Source organism: Scyliorhinus torazame, chromosome 19 (assembly GCF_047496885.1).
Source record: "Scyliorhinus torazame isolate Kashiwa2021f chromosome 19, sScyTor2.1, whole genome shotgun sequence".
In the NCBI taxonomy this organism is placed as follows: Eukaryota; Metazoa; Chordata; class Chondrichthyes; order Carcharhiniformes; family Scyliorhinidae; genus Scyliorhinus; species Scyliorhinus torazame.
The window spans coordinates 36,438,380-36,459,793 of record NC_092725.1 but is presented as its reverse complement, the minus strand read 5'-3'; the positions used below and the strand labels follow the sequence as shown (position 1 = coordinate 36,459,793).

At 45.9% G+C, this 21,414-nt stretch overlaps 1 protein-coding gene across 3 annotated transcripts in view; it reads right to left on the bottom strand.

Annotated features, from left to right (window-relative positions):
• Window positions 1-6,608: 6,608 nt before the first annotated feature.
• The window catches only part of LOC140396085 (aldo-keto reductase family 1 member D1-like), a 153,149-nt gene continuing 138,343 nt past the window's right edge, over window positions 6,609-21,414 (bottom strand). For all 3 annotated transcript variants that reach the window (XM_072484182.1, XM_072484183.1, XM_072484184.1), the window contains 2 exons: window positions 7,208-7,290; window positions 6,609-6,784 (listed from right to left, as the gene is read on the bottom strand). In XM_072484182.1, the coding sequence (XP_072340283.1) occupies window positions 6,742-6,784; window positions 7,208-7,290 (126 nt within the window). In that variant the 3' untranslated portion in view covers window positions 6,609-6,741. The remainder of the gene's footprint in view (window positions 6,785-7,207; window positions 7,291-21,414) is intronic.

Sequence of the window (21,414 nt, the reverse complement as noted above, 5' to 3'; positions counted from 1 at the left end):
GAGGGGATGGCAGGGAAGGCAGTGCAATGTTCCTCCTGCAGAATGTTTGAGGTGAGGGACGCCATCAGTGCCCCTGCTGATTTCACCTGTGGGAAGTGCACCCATCTCCAGCTCCTCAGAAACCGCGTTAGGGAACTGGAGCTGGAGCTGGATGAACTTCGGATCATTCGGGAGGCAGAGGTGGTCATAGATAGTAGCTTCAGGGATGTAGTTACTCTGAAGAGTCAAGGTAGATGGGTGACGGTGAGAGGGGCTGGGAGGAAACAGTCAGTGCAGTGATCCTCTGTAGTCATTGCCTGTTTTGGATATTGTTGAGGGGGACGACCTACCAGGGGTAAGTCACGGTGAACGGATCTCCAGCACTGAGTCCATCTCTCTGGCTCAGAAGGGAAGGAGGGAGAGCAGGAGAGCAATAGTTATTGGGGACTCGATAGTTAGAGGGACAGATAGACGGTTCTGTGGCAGCGAAAGAGACTCACGGATGGTCTGTTGCCTCCCCGGTACCAGGGTCCATGATATCTCGGACCGTGTTTTCAGAATCCTTAAAGGGGAGGGGGAGCAGTCACAAGTCATGGTACACATCGGTACCAGCGACATAGGTAAGAGAAGGTTTGGGGATTTAAAAGAGGAATTTAGGGAGCTAGGGTGGAAGCTGAGAGCCAGGACAAACCATGTTGTCATCTCTGGTTTGTTGCCGGTGCCACGTACTAGTGAGGTGAGGAACAGGGAGAGAGTGCAGATAAACACGTGGCTGCAGGGATGGTGTAGGAGGGAGGGTTTCAGGTACGTGGATAATTGGAGCCCATTCTGGGGATGGTGGAACCTGGACAGACAGGACGGTTTGCACCTGAACCAGAGGGGCACCAATATCCTGGGAGGGAAATTTGCTACGGCTCTTCGGGGGGGTTTAAACTAATTTGTCAGGGGGCTGGGAAAACGAGCTGTATTCCAGAAGCCAGTGTCGAGAGTAGTGAGGTACTGAGGAGGGTATCAAGGTCGCAGGAGTGTATCGGCAGACAGAAAGGTGGGTTGAAGTGTGTCCACTTCAATGCAAGGAGCATCCGGAATAAGGTCGGTGAACTTGGAGCGTGGATTGGTACTTGGGACTACGATGTTGTGGCCATTACGGAGACATGATTAGAACAGGGACAGGAATGGTTGTTGGAAATTCCGGGGTATAGATGTTTCAGTAAGAGTAGGTAAGGTGGTAAAAGAGGTGGAGGAGTAGCATTGTTAATCAAGGATAGTCTAATGGCTGCAGAAAGGCAGTTTGAAGGGGATCTGCCTACGGAGGTAATATGGGCCGAAGTTAGAAGTAGGAAAGGAGCGGTCACATTGTTAGGAGTTTTCTTTAGGCCCCCAAATAGTAATAGAGATGTGGATGAAGAAATTGCAAAAAAGATTATGGATAAGTGTGGAGGTTTCAGGGTAGTTGCCATGGGTGACTTTAACTTTCCAAATGTTGGTAAGTCAAACAGTTCGGATGAGGCAGTTTTTGTACAGTGTGTGCAGGAGGGTTTCCTGATGCAATATGTGGATAGGCTGACAAGAGGGGGGGCCACATTGGATTTGGTACTGGGTAATGAACCGGGCCAAGTGTTAGATTTGTTTGTGGGAGAGCACTTTGGAGATAATGACCACAATTCAGTGTCTTTCACTATTGCAATGGAGAGGGATAGGGCCATACGGCAGGGTAAGGTTTATAATTGGGAGAGGGGTAATTATGACGTGATTAGGCAAGAATTAGGAAGCATAAGATGGGAACAGAAACTGTCAGGGAAAGGAACAAATGAAAAGTGGAGCTTGTCCAAGGAACAAATACTGCGTGTCCTTGATAGGCATGTCCCTGTCAGGCAGGGAGGAAATGGCCATGTGAGGGAACCATGGTTCACAAAAGAGGTTGAATGTCTTGCCAAGAGGAAAAAGGAAGAGTATGTAAGGATGAGAAAACAAGGTTCAGTAGGGTCGCTTGAGGGTTACAAGATAGCAAGGAATGAGCTGAAAAAAGGGCTTAGGAGAGGTAGGAGGGGGCATGAGAAGTCCTTGGTGGGTCAGATCAAGGAAAATCCCAAGGCTTTTTACTCTTATGTGAGAAATAAAAGAATGACCAGGGTGAGGGTAGTGCCGGGCAAGGACAGTAGTGGGAACTTGTGCATGGAGTCAGAAGAAATAGGAGAGGCATTGAATGAATACTTTACTTCAGTATTCACAAAGGAGAGGGGCCATGTTTTTGAGGATGAGAATGTGATTCAAGGGGGTAGGCTGGAGGAAGTAGATGTTCTGAGGAAGGATGAATTAGCAATTTTGAAAAACCTGAGGGTCGACAAGTCCCCTGGGCCAGATGGGTTATACCCAAGGATTCTTTGTGAGGCAAGAGATGAGATTGCAGAGCCTTTGATCTTTGGGTCCTCGCTGTCCATGGGATAGTGCCAGAGGACTGGACAGTGGCAAATGTTGTTCCTCTGTTCAAGAAAGGGAATAGGAATGACCCTGGTTATTATAGGCCAGTTAGCCTTACTTCGGTGGTCAGGAAGATAATGGAAAAGGTCCTGAAGGATAGGATTTATGACCATTTGGAAAGATGCAACTTCATCCGTGATAGGCAACACGGATTCGTGAAGGGTAGGTCTTGCCTCACAAATTCGATTGAATTCTTTGAGGAGGTAACTAAGTGTGTAGATGAAGGGAGAGCAGTTGATGTCGTATACATGGATTTTAGTGAGGCGTTTGATAAGGTTCCCCATGGGCGGCTCATGAAGAAAGTAAGGAGGTCTGGGATAGAGGGAAATTTGGCCAATTGGATAAGTAACTGGCTATCACATACAAGTGGTGGTGGATGGAAAATTTTCAGACTAGAGACCAGTTACCAGCGGTGTACCACAGGGATCAGTGCTGGGTCCTCTGCTGTTTATGGTTTATATCAATTACTTGGAGGAGGAGGCCGAAGGGTGCGTCAGTAAATTTGCTGATGAAACCAAGACTGGTGGAGTAGTGGATGAGGTGGAGGGCTGTTGTAGGCTGCAAAGAGATATTGATAGAATGCAGAGCTGGGCCGTAAAATGGCAGATGGAGTTTAACCCTGACAAGTGCGAGGTGATTCATTTTGGTAGAAACAATTTGAATGCGGATTGCAGGGTCAACGGCAGGGTTCTGAGGAATGTGGATGAACAGAGAGATCTTGGGATTCATGTCCACAGATAGAACATAGAACATAGAACTTAGAACATTACAGCGCAGTACAGGGCCTTCGGCCCTCGATGTTGCACCAACCTGTGAAACCACTCTAAAGCCCATCTACACTATTCCCTTATTGTCCATATGTCTATCCAATGACCATTTAAATGTCCTTAGTGTTGGCGAGTCCACTACTGTTGCAGGCAGGGCATTCCACGCCCTTACTACTCTCTGAGTAAAGAACCTACCTCTGACATCTGTCTGATATCTATCTCCCCTCAGTTTAAAGGGATGTCCCCTTGTGCTAGACATCACCATCCGAGGAAAAAGGCTCTCACTGTCCACCCTATCCAATCCTCTGATCATCTTGTATGCCTCAATTAAGTCACCTCTTAACCTTCTTCTCTCTAACGAAAACAGCCTCAAGTCCCTCAGCCTTTCCTCATAAGATATTCCCTCCATACCAGGCAACATTCTGGTAAATCTCCTCTGCACCCTTTCCAATGCTTCCACCTCCTTCCTATAATGCGGCGACCAGAATTGCACGCAATACTCCAAATGCGGCCGCACCAGAGTTTTGTACAGCTGCAACATGACCTCATGGCTCCTAAACTCAATCCCTCTACCAATAAAAGCTAACACACCGTACGCCTTCTTAACAACCCTCTCAAACCTGGGTGGAAAATGAATCACCTCACATTTTTCTGCATTAAACTCCATTTGCCATCTGTCAGCCCAGCGCTGCAGCTTATCTATGTCCCTCTGTAACTTGTAACATCCTTCCGCACTGTCCACAACTCTACCGCCTTTAGTGTCATCTGCAAATTTACTCACCCATCCTTTTACGCCCTACTCCAGGTCATTTATAAAAATGACAAACAGCTGTGGCCCCAAAACAGATCCTTGTGGTACACCACTAGTAACTGGACTCCAGTCTGAACATGTCCCATCAACCACCACCCTTTGTCTTCTTCCAGCTAGCCAATTTCTGATCCAAACTGCTAAAGCTCCCTGAACTCCTGCTGCAGGACCTCATGCCCCTTCCTGCCTATGGCGTTAGTACCAATATGTACAACAACCTCTGCCTGTTTGCCCTCCCCCTTCAGGATGCCCTCTACCCGTTCGGAGACATCCTGGATCCTGGCACCAGGGAGGCAACATACCATCCTGGAGTCTCTTTCACATCCACAGAAGCGCCTATCTGTGCCCCTGACTATAGAGTCCCCTATTACTATTGCTCTTCTGCGCTTTGACCCTCCCTTCTGAACATCAGAGCCAGCCGTGATGCCACTGCTCTGGCTGCTGCTGTTTTCCCCTGATAGGCTATCCCCCCCGACAGTATCCAAAGGGGTATACCTGTTCGAGAGGGGGACAACCACAGGGGATTCCTGCACTGACTGCCTGCCCTTTCTGATGGTCACCCATTTCTCTGCCTGCACCTTGGGTGTGACCACATTTATATAACTGCGATCGATGACGCTTTCCGCCACCTGCATGCTCCTAAGTGCATCCAATTGCTGCTCCAACCGAACCATGCGGTCTGTGAGGAGCTCCAGTTGGGTGCAGTTTCTGCAGATGAAGCCATCCGGGATGCTGGAAGCCTCCCGGACCTGCCACATCTCACAGTCAGAGCACTGCACCCCTCTAACTGACATTGCGTCAATTAATTAAAATTAATAGTTTAAAAAAATGTTTTATATATATTTTTTTAAGTTACTGTTAACTATCTGTTTCCTAGCACTAGATTTCTAATATAAATGCAAAAGCTAAATATAGTACTCTCCGATCTCTGGCTTAGATACCCCTCTAAATTATAATTAAGTAATTATGTTTAATTAGTTACCAATGCTTAATTTTTTAAATTTAGTGTAGATTCCCAACCAGCCACTCAGGTCACAGCTTTTCTGTGATGTCACTTCAGTTTCCCCCCGACACACACAATTTGAAAAAGGTATAAAAGTAAAAATGAGTAAAAAATCACTTACTTACCTTCTTACCTTCTGAGTGTCTTAGATGTTCTCAGGTTCTCTCCCTGACAGAGACTGCTCCTCCTCCTCCGAACGGCTCCCGAAACTAGGCTGCGATATTTTAAAATCTCCGCTGATCTTTTTTGGACTCAGCTCGACTTTTCGGCCCGAAAGCCATAACCCTTAATCCCTTTATTCTTCAAATAACTATCTATCTTTATCGTAAAAACATTTAATGAAGGAGCCTCAACTGCTTCACTCGGCAAGGAATTCCATAGATTCACAACCCTTTGGGTGAAGCAGTTCCTCCTAAGCTCTGTTCTAAATCTACTTCCCCTTATTTTGAGGCTATGATCCCGAGTTCTGCTTTCACCTGCCAGTGGAAACAATCTGCCCGCATCTATCCTACCTATTCCCTTCATAATACGTTTCTATAAGATCCCCCGCATCCTACTAAATTCCAACGAGGACAGTCCCAGTCAACTCAACCTCTCCTCGTAATCCAACCCCTTCAGCTCTGGGATTAACCTCGTGAATCTCCTCTGCACACCCTCTAGCACCTGTACGTCCTTTCTCGGGTAAGGAGACCAAAACTGAACATAATACTCCAGGTGTGGCCTCACTAACACCTGATACAATTGCAGCATAACCTCCCTCGTCTTAAACTCCATCCCTCTAGCAATGAAGGACAAAAGTCCATTCGACTTCTTAATCACCTGTTGCACACGTGAACCAACTTTTTGCAACTCATGCACTAGCACACCCAGATCTCTCTGCATAGCGGCATGTTTTAATATTTTATCATTTAAATAATAATCCCTTTTGCTATTATTCCTACCAAAATGGATAACCTCACATTTGTCAACATTGTATTCCATCTACCAGACCCTAGCCCATTCACTTAACCTATCCAAATCCCTCTGCAGACTTCCAGTATCCTCTGCACTTTTTGCTTTACCACTCATCTTAGTGTTGTCTGCTAACTTGGACACATTGCACTTGGTCCCCAACTCCAAATCATCTATGTAAATTGTGAACAATTGTGGGCCCAACACTGAACCCTGAGGGAGACCACTAGCTACTGATTGCCAACCAGAGAAACACCCATTAATCCCCACTCTTTGCTTTCCATTAATTAACCAATCCTCTATCCTTGCTACTACGTTACCTTTAATGCCATGCATCTTTATCTTGTAACATACAGCACAGAACAGGCCCTTCGGCCCTCGATGTTACGCCGAGCGTTGTCCAAAACCAAGATCAAGCTATCCCACTCCCTGTCATTGTGGTGTGCTCCATGTGCCTATCCAATAACCGCTTGAAAGTTCCTAAAGTGTCCGACTCCACTATCACAGAAGGCAGTCCATTCCACACCCTAACCACTCTCTGAGTAAAGAACCTACCTCGGACATCCCTCCTATATCTCCTACATTTGACTCGAGATGTAAACAAGCTGGACAAATATAATATGATAGGATTTCTTTTTATTTCTAATTATTTGTCTACGGTGAAAGTATTTGCACATTGTATGTAGACGGCTTCATTCAGGAACCCTGCATCACTCCTCCATCCTTCCAGCTCGCTCAGCAAACCACCCAGTTCAGTATTCATCATTGAAAGGATACTCAGGGTGATCTTTCCACCTACAGCATTGGAAGAGAAGTGATGGATTAGGATAAGGCAACAAGATAAAACCAAAGGTAGACTGAGCTCCACCATGAACACAGATCGCACAGCTGAGCCACGTAGTCCTGATTTGCTCAGTTTTTCATTGGCAGCTGCTGAATGGTAATAAACATTGGCCTCGGTGCCAATGGAGAAGGTGGAAGGAACATCAACGGTTATCCAGTGATTGTGAATGGAAAGTGTTGTTGGAGGATGAGATTCTTAGAACTGGGGTCGGATGAAATCAGTCTACTTATATTGAACAGAATCACAGCAAATGGAGTATTGCTCCCCTGAGCCATCAGGGTTGGGTGTGGTTGACCAGTAATAATAATTTTGCTTTTAAACAGATTGAGGCTGTAGTTAAAGTGAAGGTAATGTTCTGGACACGAGAGACTTACATGAGTAGTTGGACATATCGTTCATTCCTATTGAGAGCGCTGATCAGCTTAATTTCTTCATTTGTCAAAGAAAAGTCAAAAATCTAAGAAATAGGAAAAACGAAAATCGAGCAATGAGGAGAACAAGGACGACAGCCTTTTAAAAAATTTAAATTTTCTAATTAATTAACGCAATATCAGTTAGGGGTGCAGTGCTCTGACTGAGATGTGGCAGGTCCGGGAGGCTTCCAGCGTCCCGGATGACTTCATCTGCAGAAAGTGCACCCAACTGGATCTCCTCACAGACCGCATGGTTCGGTTGGAGCAGCAGTTGGATGCACTTAGGAGCATGCAGGTGGCGGAAAGCATCATAGATAGCAGTTATATAAATGTGGTCTCACCCAAGGGTTAGGCAGAAAGATGGGTGACCACCAGTCAGCGCAGGAATCCCCTGTGGTTGTCCCCCTCTCGAACAGGTATACCCCTTTGGATACTGTCGGGGGGAATAGCCAATCAGGGGAAAACAGCAGCAGCCAGAGCAGTGGCACCACGGCTGGCTCTGATGTTCAGAAGGGAGGGTCAAAGCGCAGAAGAGCAATAGTCATAGGGGACTCTATAGTCAGGGGCACAGATAGGCGCTTCTGTGGACGTGAAAGAGACTCAAGGATGGTATGTTGCCTCCCTGGTGCCAGGGTCCAGGATGTCTCAGAATGGGTAGCGGGCATCCTGAAGGGGGAGGGCAAATAGGCAGAGGTCGTTGTATATATTGGTACTAACGACATAGGCAGGAAGGGGCATGAGGTCCTGCAGCAGGTGTTCAGGGAGCTTGGCAGAAAGTTAAAAGACAGGACCTCTAGGGTTGTAATTACTCCCTGTGCCACGTGCCAGTGAGGCTAGAAATAGAAAGATAGAACAGCTAAACACGTGGCTAAACAGCTGATGTAGGAGGGAGGGCTTCAGTTATCTGGACCACTGGGAGCTATTCCGGGCAGGTGTGACCTGTGTAAGAAGGGTTGCATCTAAACTGGCGAGGCATAAATATCCTGGCCGCGAGGTTTGCTAGTGTCACACAGGAGGGTTTAAACTAGTATGGCAGGGGGATGGGTACCAGAGCAATAGGTCAGAAGGTGACAACATTGAGGGAGAACTGGGAAATAGGTCCACTATGGCTCTGAGGAAGAGCAGACAGGGAGATTTTGCTGAAAACAGCAGGACTGGTGGCCTGAAGTGCATATGAAGAGCAGTATGGTAGCACAGTGGTTAGCACTGTTGCTTCACAGTGCCTGGGTCCCAGGTTCGATTCCCGGCTTGGGTCACTGTCTGTTTGCAGTCTGCACGTTCTCCCGTGTCTGCGTGGGTTTCCTCCGGGTGCTCCGGTTTCCTCCCACAGTCCTGTGGTGGTTAGGTTGATTGGCCATGCTAAATTGCCCCTTAGTGTCCAATAAATGGTTAAGTGGGGTTATGGGGATAGGGTGGAGGTGTGGGGATAGGGTGGAGGTGTGGGGCTTAGGTAGGGTGCTCTTTCCAAGGGCCGGTGTAGACTTGATGGGCTGAATGGCCACCTTCTGCACTGCTTGGATTAGTACTTGGAACTATGATGTTGCTGCCATTACAGAGACCTGGTTGAGGGAAGGACAGGATTGGCAGCTAAACATTCCAGGATTTAGATGTTTCAGGTGGGATAGAGGGGGATGTAAAAGGGGTGGAGGAGTTGTGCTACTGGTTAGGGAGAATATCACAGCTGTACTGCGGGAGGACACCTCAGAGGGCAGCAAGACTATATGGGTAGAGATCAGGAATAAGAAGGGTGCAGTCACAGTGTTGGAGGTTTACTACAGGCCTCCCAATAGCCAGTGGGCGATAGAGGATCAGATAGTAGACAGATTTTGGAAAGGAGTAAAAGCAACAGGGTTGTTGTGATGGGACACTTTAAATTCCCCAATATTGATTGGGACTCACTTAGTGCTAGAAGCTTGGGTGGGGCAGAGTTTGTAAGGAGCATCCAGGAGGGCTTCTTAAAACAATATGTTGATAGTTCAACTAGGGAAGGGGCTGTACTGGACCTGATATTGGGGAATGAGCCCGGCCAGGTGGTAGAAGTTTCAGTAGGGGAGCATTTCTAGAGCAGTGACCATAATTCAGTAAGTTTTAAAGTGCTGGTGGACAAGGATAAGAGTGGTCCTAGGGCGAATGTGCGAAATTGGGGGAAGGCTAATTATAACAATATTAGGCGGGAACTGAAGAACATAGATTGAGGGCAGATGTTTGAGAGTAAATCAACATCTGACATGTGGGAGGCTTTCAAATGTCAGTTGAAAGGAATTCAAGACTAGCATGTTCCTGTGAGGAAGAAGGATAAATATAGCAAATTTTGGGATCCTTGCATAACGAGAGATATTGTAGGCCTCGTCAAAAAGAAAAAGGAGGCATTTTTCAGGGCTAGAAGGCTGGGAACAGAGGAAGTCTGTGTGGAATGTAAGGAAAGTAGGAAGGAACTTAAGCAAGGAGTCAGGAGGGCTAAAAGGGGTCACAAAAAGTCATTGGCAAATAGGGTTAAGGAAAATCCCAAGGCTTTTTACACATACATAAAATAAAGAGGGTAGCCAAGGAAAGGGTTGGCCCACTGATGGACACGGGAGGGAATCTATGTGTAGAGCCAGAGGAAATGGGTGAGATACAAAATGAATACTTGGCATCAGAATTCACCAAAGAGAAGGAATTGGTGGATGTTGAGTCTGGAGAAGGGTGTGTAGATAACCTGGGTCACATTGAGATCCAAAAAGGCGAGGTGTTGGGCGTCTTGAAAAATATTAAGGTGGATAAGCCCCCAGGGCCTGATGGGATCTACCACAGAATACTGAAGGAAGCAAGAGAGGAAATTACTGAGGCCTTGACAGAAATCTTTGAATCCTCAGGTGATGTCCCGGAGGACTGGAGAATAGAGAATAGCCATATGTTGTTCCTTGGTTTTAGAAGGGTCGCAAGGATAATCCAGGGAATTACAGGCCAGTAAGCCTTACGTCAGTGGTAGGGAAATTACAGAAGAGAATTCTTTGAGACAGGATCTACTCCCATTTGGAAACAAGTGGCCGTATTAGCGAGAGACAGCACGGTTTTGTAAAGGGGAGGTCATGTCTCACTAACGTGATAGAAAGTTTCGAGGAGGTCACGAAGATGATTGATGCAGGTACGGCAGTGGATGTTGTCTATATGGACTTCAGTAAGGACTTTGACAAGGTCCCTCATGGCAGACTGGTACAAAAGGTGAAGTCCCATGGGATCAGAGGTGAGTTGGCAAGGTGGATACAGAACTGACTAGGTCATAGAAGGCAGAGAGTAGCAATGGAAGGGTGCTTTTCTGATCGGAGGGCTATGACTAATGGTGTTCCGCAGGGATCAGTGCTGGGAACTTTGCTGTTCGTAGTCTATATAAATGATTTGGAGGAAAATGTAACTGGTCTAATCAGTAAGTTTGCGGACGACACAAAGGTTGGTGGAATTGCGGATAGCGATGAGGACTGTCAGAGGATGCAGCAGGATTTAGATCGTTTGGAGACTTGGGTGGCGAGATGGCAGATGGAGTTTAATCCGGACAAATGTGAGGTACTGCATTTTGGAAGGTCTAATACAGGTAGGGAATATACAGTGAATGGTAGAACCCTCAAGAGTATTGACAGTCAGTCCACAGGTCACTGAAAGGGGCAACACAGGTGGAGAAGGTAGTCAAGAAGGCATACGGCATGCTTGCCTTAATTGGCTGGGGCAGTGAGTATAAAAATTGGCAAGTCATGTTGCAGCTGTATAGAACCTTAGTTTGGCCACACTTGGAATATAGTTTTCAATTCTGGTCACCACACTACCAGAAGGGTGTGGAGGCTTTAGAGAGGGTGCAGAAGAGATTTACCAGAATGTTGCCTGGTATGGAGGGCATTAGCTATGAGAGGTTGAATAAACTTGGTTTGTTCTCACTGGAACGAAGGAGGTTGAGGGGCGACCTGATAGAGGTCTACAAAATTATGAGAGGCATAGACAGAGTGAATAGTCAGAGACGTTTTCCCAGGGTAGAGGGGTCAATTAGTGGGGGGCATTGGTTAAAAGTGCGAGGGGCAAGGTTTAGAGGTGATGTACGAGGTAAGTTTTTTACACAGAAGGTAGTGGGTGCCTGGAACTCGTTACTGGAGGAGGTGGTGGAAGCAGGGACGATTGTGACGTTTAAAGGGCATCTTGACAAATACATGAATAGGATGGGAATAGAGGGATACGGACCCAGGAAGTGTAGAAGATTGTAGTTTAGACGGGCATCATGGTCGACGCAGACATGGAGGGCCGAAGGGCCTGTTCCTGTGTTGCACTTTTCTTTGTTTCTTTGAAAGCCAGATTGATACTGGTTACTGGATCTGCTGGAACCTCTCAAATTGTTCATTGCTTTGATGGGTTTTCAACCTGATCCGACAACAGATCTCACTCCTTATCCAACTCGGACTGAGGTGTGATAACAAAGTATTGCGGGGGGGGGGGGGGGGGGGGGGGGGAGGGCGGAGAGTAGCAGCAACAGAGTGAGAAAGTCAAGAATTTGGAGCAAGTGGGAATATGGTGCAGAGGGGCCAGAAGCTGTTACTTTCTTCAACTCCAATACTTATAGTGGAAGCTTGAGGCAGGAAGAATTAAAAACTTTTGCCTGCTTGGTTTAAACTAGGATCGAAGACAAGAAATAAACCTCACAGTTAACAAAAAACAAGGATATAAAATAATCCAATTAAAGATATAGCAGAACAGGACAGATGCCGAAATCACAGAATTATTATGGCCATTTGGCCCACCATGTCTGTACCAGCTCTCGAAACAAACATCATGACTTAGTGCCATTCCCCTGTCATTTCTATTTATCCCTGCATATTGTTTCTATTCAAACAATCATCTCATACCTATTGAATGCCTCAACAGAACCTGCCTTCACCACACTTTCAGGTAGTGTATTTCAATCCCCAACCACTCGCTGCGTGAAAAAGATTTTTCGCTCACCACATGTGCTTTTACAAATCACTTCAAATATGTGCCCTCTCATACTTGATCTTTTACAAGCAATAACAGCTTGTCTCCATCTACTCTGTCCAGCCCCCTCGTGATTTTTGACATCTTTATCAAATCTTAGCCTTCTTATCTCCAAGGAGAACCGTCCCAGCATAGAAGATAGAACTGTACAGCACAGTGCAGGCCCTTCGGCCCACGATATTGTGCCGGACTAGTCTGAAACTAAGATCAAATCAACCTACTCCCAATCATTCTAGTGCACTCCATATGCCTATCCAATAACCGCTTGAAAGTTCCTAAAGTGTCCGACTCCACTACCACAGCTGGGACTGCGTTCCACGCCCCAACCGAGAACCTACCTCTGAAATCCCTCCTATATCTTCCACCATCAACTTTATAGTTATGCCCCCTCGTAACAGCTACATCCACCCGAGGAAAAAGTCGCTGAACGTCCACTCTATCTATCCCTCTCATCATCTTATACACCTCAATTAAGTCACCTCTCATCCTCCTTCGCTGAAATGAGAAAATCCCGAGCTCCCTCAACCTTTCCTCATAAGACCCACCCACCAATCCAGGCAGCATCCTGGTAAATCTCCTTTGCCCCCTTTCCAATGCTTCCACATCCTTCCTATAATGATGTGACCAGAACTGCACACAATACTCCAAATGCGGTCTAACCAAGATCCTGAACAGTTGCAACATAACCTCATGGCTCTTAAACTCAATCCCCTGTTAATAAATGCTAACACACTATAGGCTTTCTTCACGGCTCTATCCACTTGGTGGCAACTTTCAGAGATCTAGGGACATGAACTCCGAGATCTCTCTGCTCCTCCACATTCTTCAGAACCCTGCCGTTAACCCTGTAATCCACATTCAAATTTGTCCTACCAAAATGAATCATCTCACACTTATCAGGGTTGAACTCCATCTGCCACTTTTCAACCCAGCTCTGCATCCTATCAATGTCTCTTTGCAGCCTACAACAGCCCTCCACATTATCCACTACTCCACCAATCTTGGTGTCATCAGCAAATTTACTAACCCAACCTTCAACTCCATCATCCAAGTCATTGATAAAAATCACAAATAGCAGAGGACCCAGCACTGATCCCCATGGTAGACCGTTGGTGACAGGGCTCCCGGTTGAAAATTTACCATCTACCACCACCCTCTGTCTTCTATGTGATAGCCAGTTACTGATCCAATCTGCCAAATTTCCCTCTATGCCATGCCTCCTTACTTTCTGCATGAGCCGACCATGGGGCACCTTATCAAATGCCTTGCTAAAATCCATGTATACAACATCAACTGCTCTACCTTCATCTATGTACTTAGCTACCTCCTCAAAGAATACAATCAAACTTGTGAGGCAAAACAAAATTTCTAACACATCTTCCTTCCGAATATCTACCTGTTCCAGCCTATCAGCCTGTATCGCACTATCCTCCTCGACAACATGGCCCCTCTCCTTTATGAAAACTGAAGAAAAGTAATCATTTAGGGCCTCTCCTATATCTTCAGACTCCATGCACAGGTTCCCACTACTGTCCTTGACCGGCCCTAACTTCACCTTGGTCATTCTTGTATTCCTCGCATAAGTGTAAAAAGCTTGGGGGCCTTCCTTGATCCTACCCGTCAAGGACTTCTCATGCCCCCTCCTAGCTCTCCTAAGCCCTTTCTTGAGCTTCTTTCTAGCTATCTTGTATCCCTCAAGTGCCCTAACTCAACCTTGTTTTCTCATCCTCACATAAGCCCCCTTCTTCCTCTTGACAAGACATTCAACCTCTTTTGTAAACCATGGTTCTCTCACTCGGCCATTTCCTCCCTGCCTGACAGGGACATACCTATCAAGGACACGCAGTATTTGCTCCTTGAACAAGCTCCACTTTTCATTTGTTCCTTTCCCTGACAGTTTCTGTTCTCATCTTATGCTCCCTAATTCTTGCCTAATCACATCATAATTAGCCCTCCCCCAATGATAAACCTTGCCCTGCCGTATGGCCCAATCCCTCTCCATTGCAAAAGTGAAAGACACCGAATTGTGGTCATTATCTCCAAAGTGCTCTCCCACAACCAAATCTAACACATGGCCCGATTCATTACCCAGTACCAAATCCAATGTGGCCCCGCCTCTTGTCGCTCTATCCATATATTGTGTGAGGAAACCCTCCTGCACACACTGGATAAAAACAGCCCCATCCAAACTATTCGAATTATAGAGGTTCCAATCAATATTTGGAAAGTTAAAGTCACCCATGACAACTGACCTGTGACTACCGCATCTATCCAAAATCTGCATTGCAAACTTTTCCTCCACATCTCTGTTACTGTTTGGGGGCCGATAGAAAACTCCTAACAAAGTGACCACTCCTTTCCTATTTCTAACTTCAGCCCACAGTACCTCGGTAGTCAGATCCTCCTCAAACTGCCTTTCTGCAGCCATTATACAATCCTTGATTAACAATGCTACTCCTCCACCTCTTTTACCACCTTCCCTAATCTTACTGAAACATCTAAACCCCGGAACCTCCAACAACCATTCCTGCCCCTGTTCTATCCACATCTCCGTGATGGCCACAACATCGTAGTCCCAGGTACCAATCCATGCTTCAAGCTCACCAACCTTTTCCTGAGACTCCAGGATGGTATGTTGCCTCCCTGGTGCAAGGGTCAAGGATGTATCGGAGCGGCTGCAGGACGTTCTGGGTGGGTTGGGGGGGGGGGGGGGGTGAACAGCCAGCTGTGCACGAGGTCCTTCAAGCTGAATTCAGGGAGTTAGGATTTAAACTAAAAAGTAGGACCTCAAAGGTAGTAATCTCAGGATTGCTACCTGTGCCATGAGCTAGTCCGAGTAGGAATCTCAGGATAGATAGGATGAATGCGTGGCTCGAGAGATGGTGCAAGAGGGAGGGATTCAAATTCCTGAGGCATTAGAACCGGTTCTGGGGAGAGGGGACCAGTACAAACCGGATAGTCTGCACCTGGGCAGGACTGGAACTGATGTTCTGGGGGAGCGGGGGGGGGGTTGCTAGAGCTGTTGTGAGGGTTTAAACTAATGTGGCAGGGGGATGGGACCCAATGCAGGAAATTGGAAGATAGTAAAACAGGGACAGAAACAAAAGGCAGTAAGGGGGAAAATGTAAGGCTGAGAAGGCATAGTGTCAAAAATCAAAAGCGGCGACAGTACAAGGTACAGTGACTGAGGGGAGCTCAGTGAATAGGCCCAGTAATACTAAAAGGAATAAAACGGGAAGTAAAGCATAAATGGTAAGCGACCAAATAGTAAGCATAAATGGTAAGTTACATGAAGATATGGTTCAACGACAAGGAAAATGAGGAGATAAGAGCAAATATAACTGAGGAGAGGTTACTGATCGAGGTGTTAAGATTCAAAACATAGAACATTACAACGCAGTACAGGCCCAGCGTCCCTCGATGTTGCGCCGACCTGTGAAACCACTCTAAAGCCCATCTACACTATTTCCTTATTGTCCATATGTCTATCCAATGACCATTTGAATGTCCTTGGTGTTGGCAAGTCCACTACTGTTGCAGGCAGGGCATTCCACGCCCTTACTACTCGCTGAGTAAAGAACCGACCTCTGACATCTGTCTCCCCTCAATTTAAAGGTATGTCCCCTTGTGCTAGACATCACAATCCGAGGAAAAAGGCACTCACTGTCCACCCTATCCAATCCTCTGATCATCTTGTATGCCTCAATTAAGTCACCTCTTAACCTTCTCTCTAACGAAAACATCCTCAAGTTCCTCAGCCTTTCCTCATAAGATCATCCCTCCATACCAGGCACCATTCTGGTAAATCTCCTCTGCACCCTTTCCAATGCTTCCACATCCTTCCTATAATGCGGCGACCAGAATTGCACGCAATACTCCAAATGCGGCCGCACCAGAGTGTTGTATAGCTGCAACATGACCTCATGGCTCCTAAACTCAATCCCTCTACCAATAAAAGCTAACACACCGTACGCCTTCTTAACAACTCTCTCAACCTGAGTGGCAACTTTCAGGGATCTATGTACATGGACACCGAGATCTCTCTGCTCATCCACACTGCCAAGAATCTTACCATTAGCCCAGTACTCAGTCTTCCTGTTATTCCTTCCAAAATGAATCACCTCACACTTTTCTGCATTAAACTCCATTTGCCACCTCTCAGCCCAGCGCTGCAGCTTATCTATGTCCCTCTGTAACTTGTAACATCCTTCCGCACTGTCCACAACTCCACCGACTTTAGTGTCATCTGCAAATTTACTCACACATCCTTCTACGCCCTCCTCCAGGTCATTTATAAAAATGACAAACAGCAGTGGTCCCAAAACAGATCCTTGTGGTACACCACTAGTAACTGGACTCCAGTCTGAACATTTCCCATCAACCACCACCCTTTGCCTTCTTCCAGCTAGCCAATGTCTGATCCAAACTGCTAAATCACCCTGAATCCCATGCCTCCATAAAACAGAGGTATAAAAGCCAGCATCAGTACTTTACCTGAATGCTCATAGTATTCGGAATAAGGTAAATGAATTGATGGCGCAAATCATCGTGAATGACTATGATTTAGTGGCCATTCCCGAAACATGGTTAAAGGATGGTCACGACTGGGAGTTAAATATCCAAGGGTATCAAACTATTCAGAAGGACAGAGTGGATGGTAAGGGAGGTGGTGTAGCTCTGTTATATAAGGATGACATCCGGGCAATAGTAAGTGATGACATCGGTGCTACGGAGGATCAGGTTGAATCCATTTGGGTGGAAATCAGGAATAGTAAGGCGAAAACGTAGTCTATAGGCCATCAAATAGTAACATTATAGTGGGGCAGGCAATAAACAAAGAAATAACTAATGCATGTGGAAATGGTACAGCAGTTATCATGGGGGATTTTAATCTACATGTCGATTGGTTTAACCAGGTCGGTCAAGGCAGCCTTGAGGAGGAGTTTATAGAATGTATCTACGATGGTTTCCTAGAACAGTATGTAATGGTACCGACGAGGGAACAAGCAGTCCTAGATCTGGTCCTGTGTAATGAGGCAGGATTGATTAATGATCTCATAGTTAGGGATCCTCTCGGAAGGAATATGGTGGAATTTAAAATGGAGGGTGAGAAGGTAAAATCAAACACAAGTGTTTTGTGCTTAATCAAAGGAGATTACAATGGGATGAGAGAAAAGCTAGCTAAGGTAGACTGGGAGCAAAGATTTTATGGTGAAACAGTTGAGGAACAGTGGAGAACCTTCCAAGCAATTTTTCACAGTGCTCAGCAAAGGTTTGTACCGACAAAAAGGAAGGACGGTAGAAAGAGGGAAAATCGACCGTGGATATCTAAGGAAATAAGGGAGAGTATCAAATTGAAGGAAAAAGCATACAAAGTGGCAAAGATTAGTAGGAGACTAGAGGACTGGGAAATCTTTAGGGGCACAGAATGCTACTAAAAAAGCTATAAAGTAGAGTAAGGTAGATTATGAGAGTAAACTTGCTCAGAATATAAAAACAGATAGTAAAAGTTTCTACAAATATATAAAACAAAAAAGAGTGGCTAAGGTACACATTGGTCCTTTAGAGGATGAGAAGGGAGATTTAATAATGGGAGATGAGAAAATGGCTGAGGAACTGAACAGGTTTTTTGGGTCGGTCTTCACAGTGGAAGACACAAATAACATGCCAGTGACTGATAGAAATGAGACTATGACAGGTGAGGACCTTGAGATGATTGTTATCACATAAGAACATAAGTCCATTAGAACATAAGAACTAGGAACAGGCGTAGGCCATCTGGCCCCTCGAGCCTGCTCCGCCATTCAACGAGATCATGGCTGATCTTTGTGGACTCAGCTCCACTCTCCGGCCCGTACACCATATCCCCGAATCCCTTTATTCTTTAGAACGGTATCTATCTTTTTCTTAAAAACGTTTAAAGAAGGAGTCTCAACTGCTTCACTGGGCAAGGAATTCCAGAGATTCATAACCCTTTGGGTGAAGAGGTTCCTCCTAAACTCGGTCCTAAATCTACTTCCCCTTATTTTGAGGCTATGCCCCCTAGTTCTGCTTTCCCCGACCAGTGGAAACAACCTGCCCGCATCTATCCTATCTATTCCCTTCATAATTTTATATGTTTCAATAAGATCCCCCCGCATCCTTCTAAACTCCAATGAGTACAGTCCCAGTCTACTCAACCTCTCGTCATAATCTAATCCCCTCAACTCTGGGATAAACCTAGTGAATCTCCTCTGCACTCCCTCCAGTGGCAATATGTCCTTTCTCAGGTAAGGAGACCAAAACTGAACACAATATTCCAGATGTGGCCTCACCAACACCTTTCCAATTGCAGAATAACCTCCCTAGTCTTGAACACTATCCCTCTAGCAATGAAAGACAAAACTCGATTAGACTTCTTAATCACCTGTTGCACCTGCACACCAACTTTTTGCGACTCGTGCACCAGCACACCCAGGTCCCTCTGCACAGCAGCATGTTATAACATCTTACCGTTTAAATAATAATCCATTCTGCTGTTATTCCTCCCAAAATGGATAGCCTCACACTTGGCAACATTGAATTCCATCTGCCAGACCCTAGCCCATTCACCTAACCTATCCGAATCCTTCTGCAGACTTCCGGTATCCTCTGCATTTTTTGCTTTGCCACTCATCTTAGTGTCGTCTGCAAACTTTGCCACATTGCACTTGGTCCCCAACTCCAAATCATCTATGTAAATTGTGAACAACTGTGGGCCCAACACTGATCCTTGAGGGACCCCACTAGTTACATGTTGCCAACCAGAGAAACACCCATTTATCCCCACTCTCCGCTTTCTGTTAGTTAACCAATCCTCTACCCATGCTACCACTTTACCCTCAATGCCATGCATCTTTAGTTTATGCAGCAACCTTTTGTGTGGCACCTTGTCAAAAGCTTTCTGGAAATCCAGATATACCGCATCCATTGGCTCCCCGTTATCTACTGCACTGGTAACGTCCTCAAACAAATCTACCAAATTAGTCAGACGCAACCTACCCTTTATGAACCCATGCTGCGTCTGCCCAATGGGACAATTTCCCTCCAGGGGCCCCGCTATTTCCTCAATGATCGATTCCAGCATTTTCCCTACAACCGAAGTTAAGATTACCGGCCTATAATTACCCGCTTTCTGCCGACCTCCTTTTTTAAACAGTGGTGTCACGTTTGCTACTTTCCAATCCTCTGGGACCACCCCAGAGTCTAGTGAATTTTGATAAATTATCACTAGTGCGTTTACAATTTCCCTAGCCATCTCTTTCAACACTCTGGGATGCATCCCATCAGGAGACTTGTCTACCTTTAGCCCCATTAGCTTGCCCAATACTGCCTCCTTAGTGATTATAATCATCTCAAGGTCCTCACCTATCATATCTTTATTTCCATCAGTCACTGGCATGTTATTTGTGTCTTCCACTGTGAAGACTGTCCCAAAAAATCTGTTCAGCTCCTCAGCCATTTCCCTGTCTCCTATTATTAAATCTCCCTTCTCATCTTCCAAAGGACCAATATTTACCTTAGCCACTAAGGAGGTAGTGATGCGCAAGCTAATGGGGCTAAAGGTAGACAAGTCTCCTGGCCTTGATGGAATGCATCCCAGAGTGCTAAAAGAGATGGCTAGGGAAATTGCAAATGCACTAGTGATAATTTACCAAAATTCTCAAGACTCTGGGGTGGTCCTGGCAGATACCAGGCAGCACGGTAGCATTGTGGATAGCCAATTGCTTCACAGCTCCAGGGTCCCAGGTTCGATTCTGGCTTGGGTCACTGTCTGTGCGGAGTCTTCACATCCTCCCCGTGTGTGCGTGGGTTTCCTCCGGGTGCTCCGGTTTCCTCCCACAGTCCAAAGATGTGCAGTTTATGTGGATTGGCCATGATAAATTGCCCTTAGTGTCCAAAATTGCCCTTAGTGTTGGGATAGGGTGTTGACCTTGGGTAGGGCGCTCTTTCCAAGAGCTGGTGCAGACTCGATGGGCCAAATGGCCTCCTTCTGCACTGTAAATTCTATGATAATCTATGATTGGAAATTAGCAAACGTGACACCACTGTTTAAAAAAGGAGGTAGGCAGAAAGCGGGTAATTATAGGCCAGTGAGCTTAACTTCGGTAGTAGGGAAGATGCTGGAATCTATCATCAAGGAAGAAATAGCGAGGCATCTGGATGCAAATTGTTCCATTGGGCAGACTCAGCATGGGTTCATAAAGGGTAGATCATGCCTAATAGTTTAATGGAATTTTTGGAGGGCATTACCAGTGCGATAGATAATGGGGAGCCAATGAATGTGGTAGATATGGATTTCCAGAAAGCATTTGACAAGGCGCTACACCAAAGGTTGCTGCATAAGATAAAGGTGCATGGCATTAAGGGTAAAGTAGTAGCATGGATAGAGGATTGGTTAATTAATAGAAAGGAAAGAGTGGGAATTAATGGGTGTTTCTATGGTTGGCAATCAGTAGCTAGTGGTATCCCTCAGAGATCAGTGTTGGGCCCACAATTGTTCACAATTTACATAGATGATTTGGAGTTTGGGACCAAGGGCAATCTGTCCAAGTTTGCAGATGACACTAAGATGAGTGGTAAAGCAAAAAGTGCAGAGGAAACCGGAAGTATACAGAGGGATTTGGATAGGTTAAGTGAATGGGCTAGGGTCTGGCAGATGGAATACAATGTTGACAAATGTGAGGTTATCCATTTTGGTAGGAATAACAGCAAAAGGGATTATTATTTAAATTATTAAATATTAAAACATGCTGCTGTGCAGAGAGACCTGGGTGTGAAAGTGCATGAGTCACAAAAAGTTGATTAAGAAGGCGAATGTCCTTCATCGCTAGATGGATGGAGTTTAAGACTAGGGAGGTTATGCTGCAATTGTATAAGGTGTTAGTGAGGCCACACGTGGAGTTTTGTGTTCAGTTTTGGTCACCTTACCTGAGAAAGGACGTACTGGCGCTAGAGGGTGTGCGGAGGAGATTCACTAGGCTAATCCCAGACCTGAAGGGGTTGGATTATGAGGAGAGGTTGAGTAGACTGGTACTGTACTCATTGGAATTTAGAAGGATGAGGGGGGATCTTATGGAAACATATAAAATTATGAAGGGAATAGATAGGATAGATGCGGGCAGGTTGTTTCCACTGGCGAGTGAAAGCAGAACTAG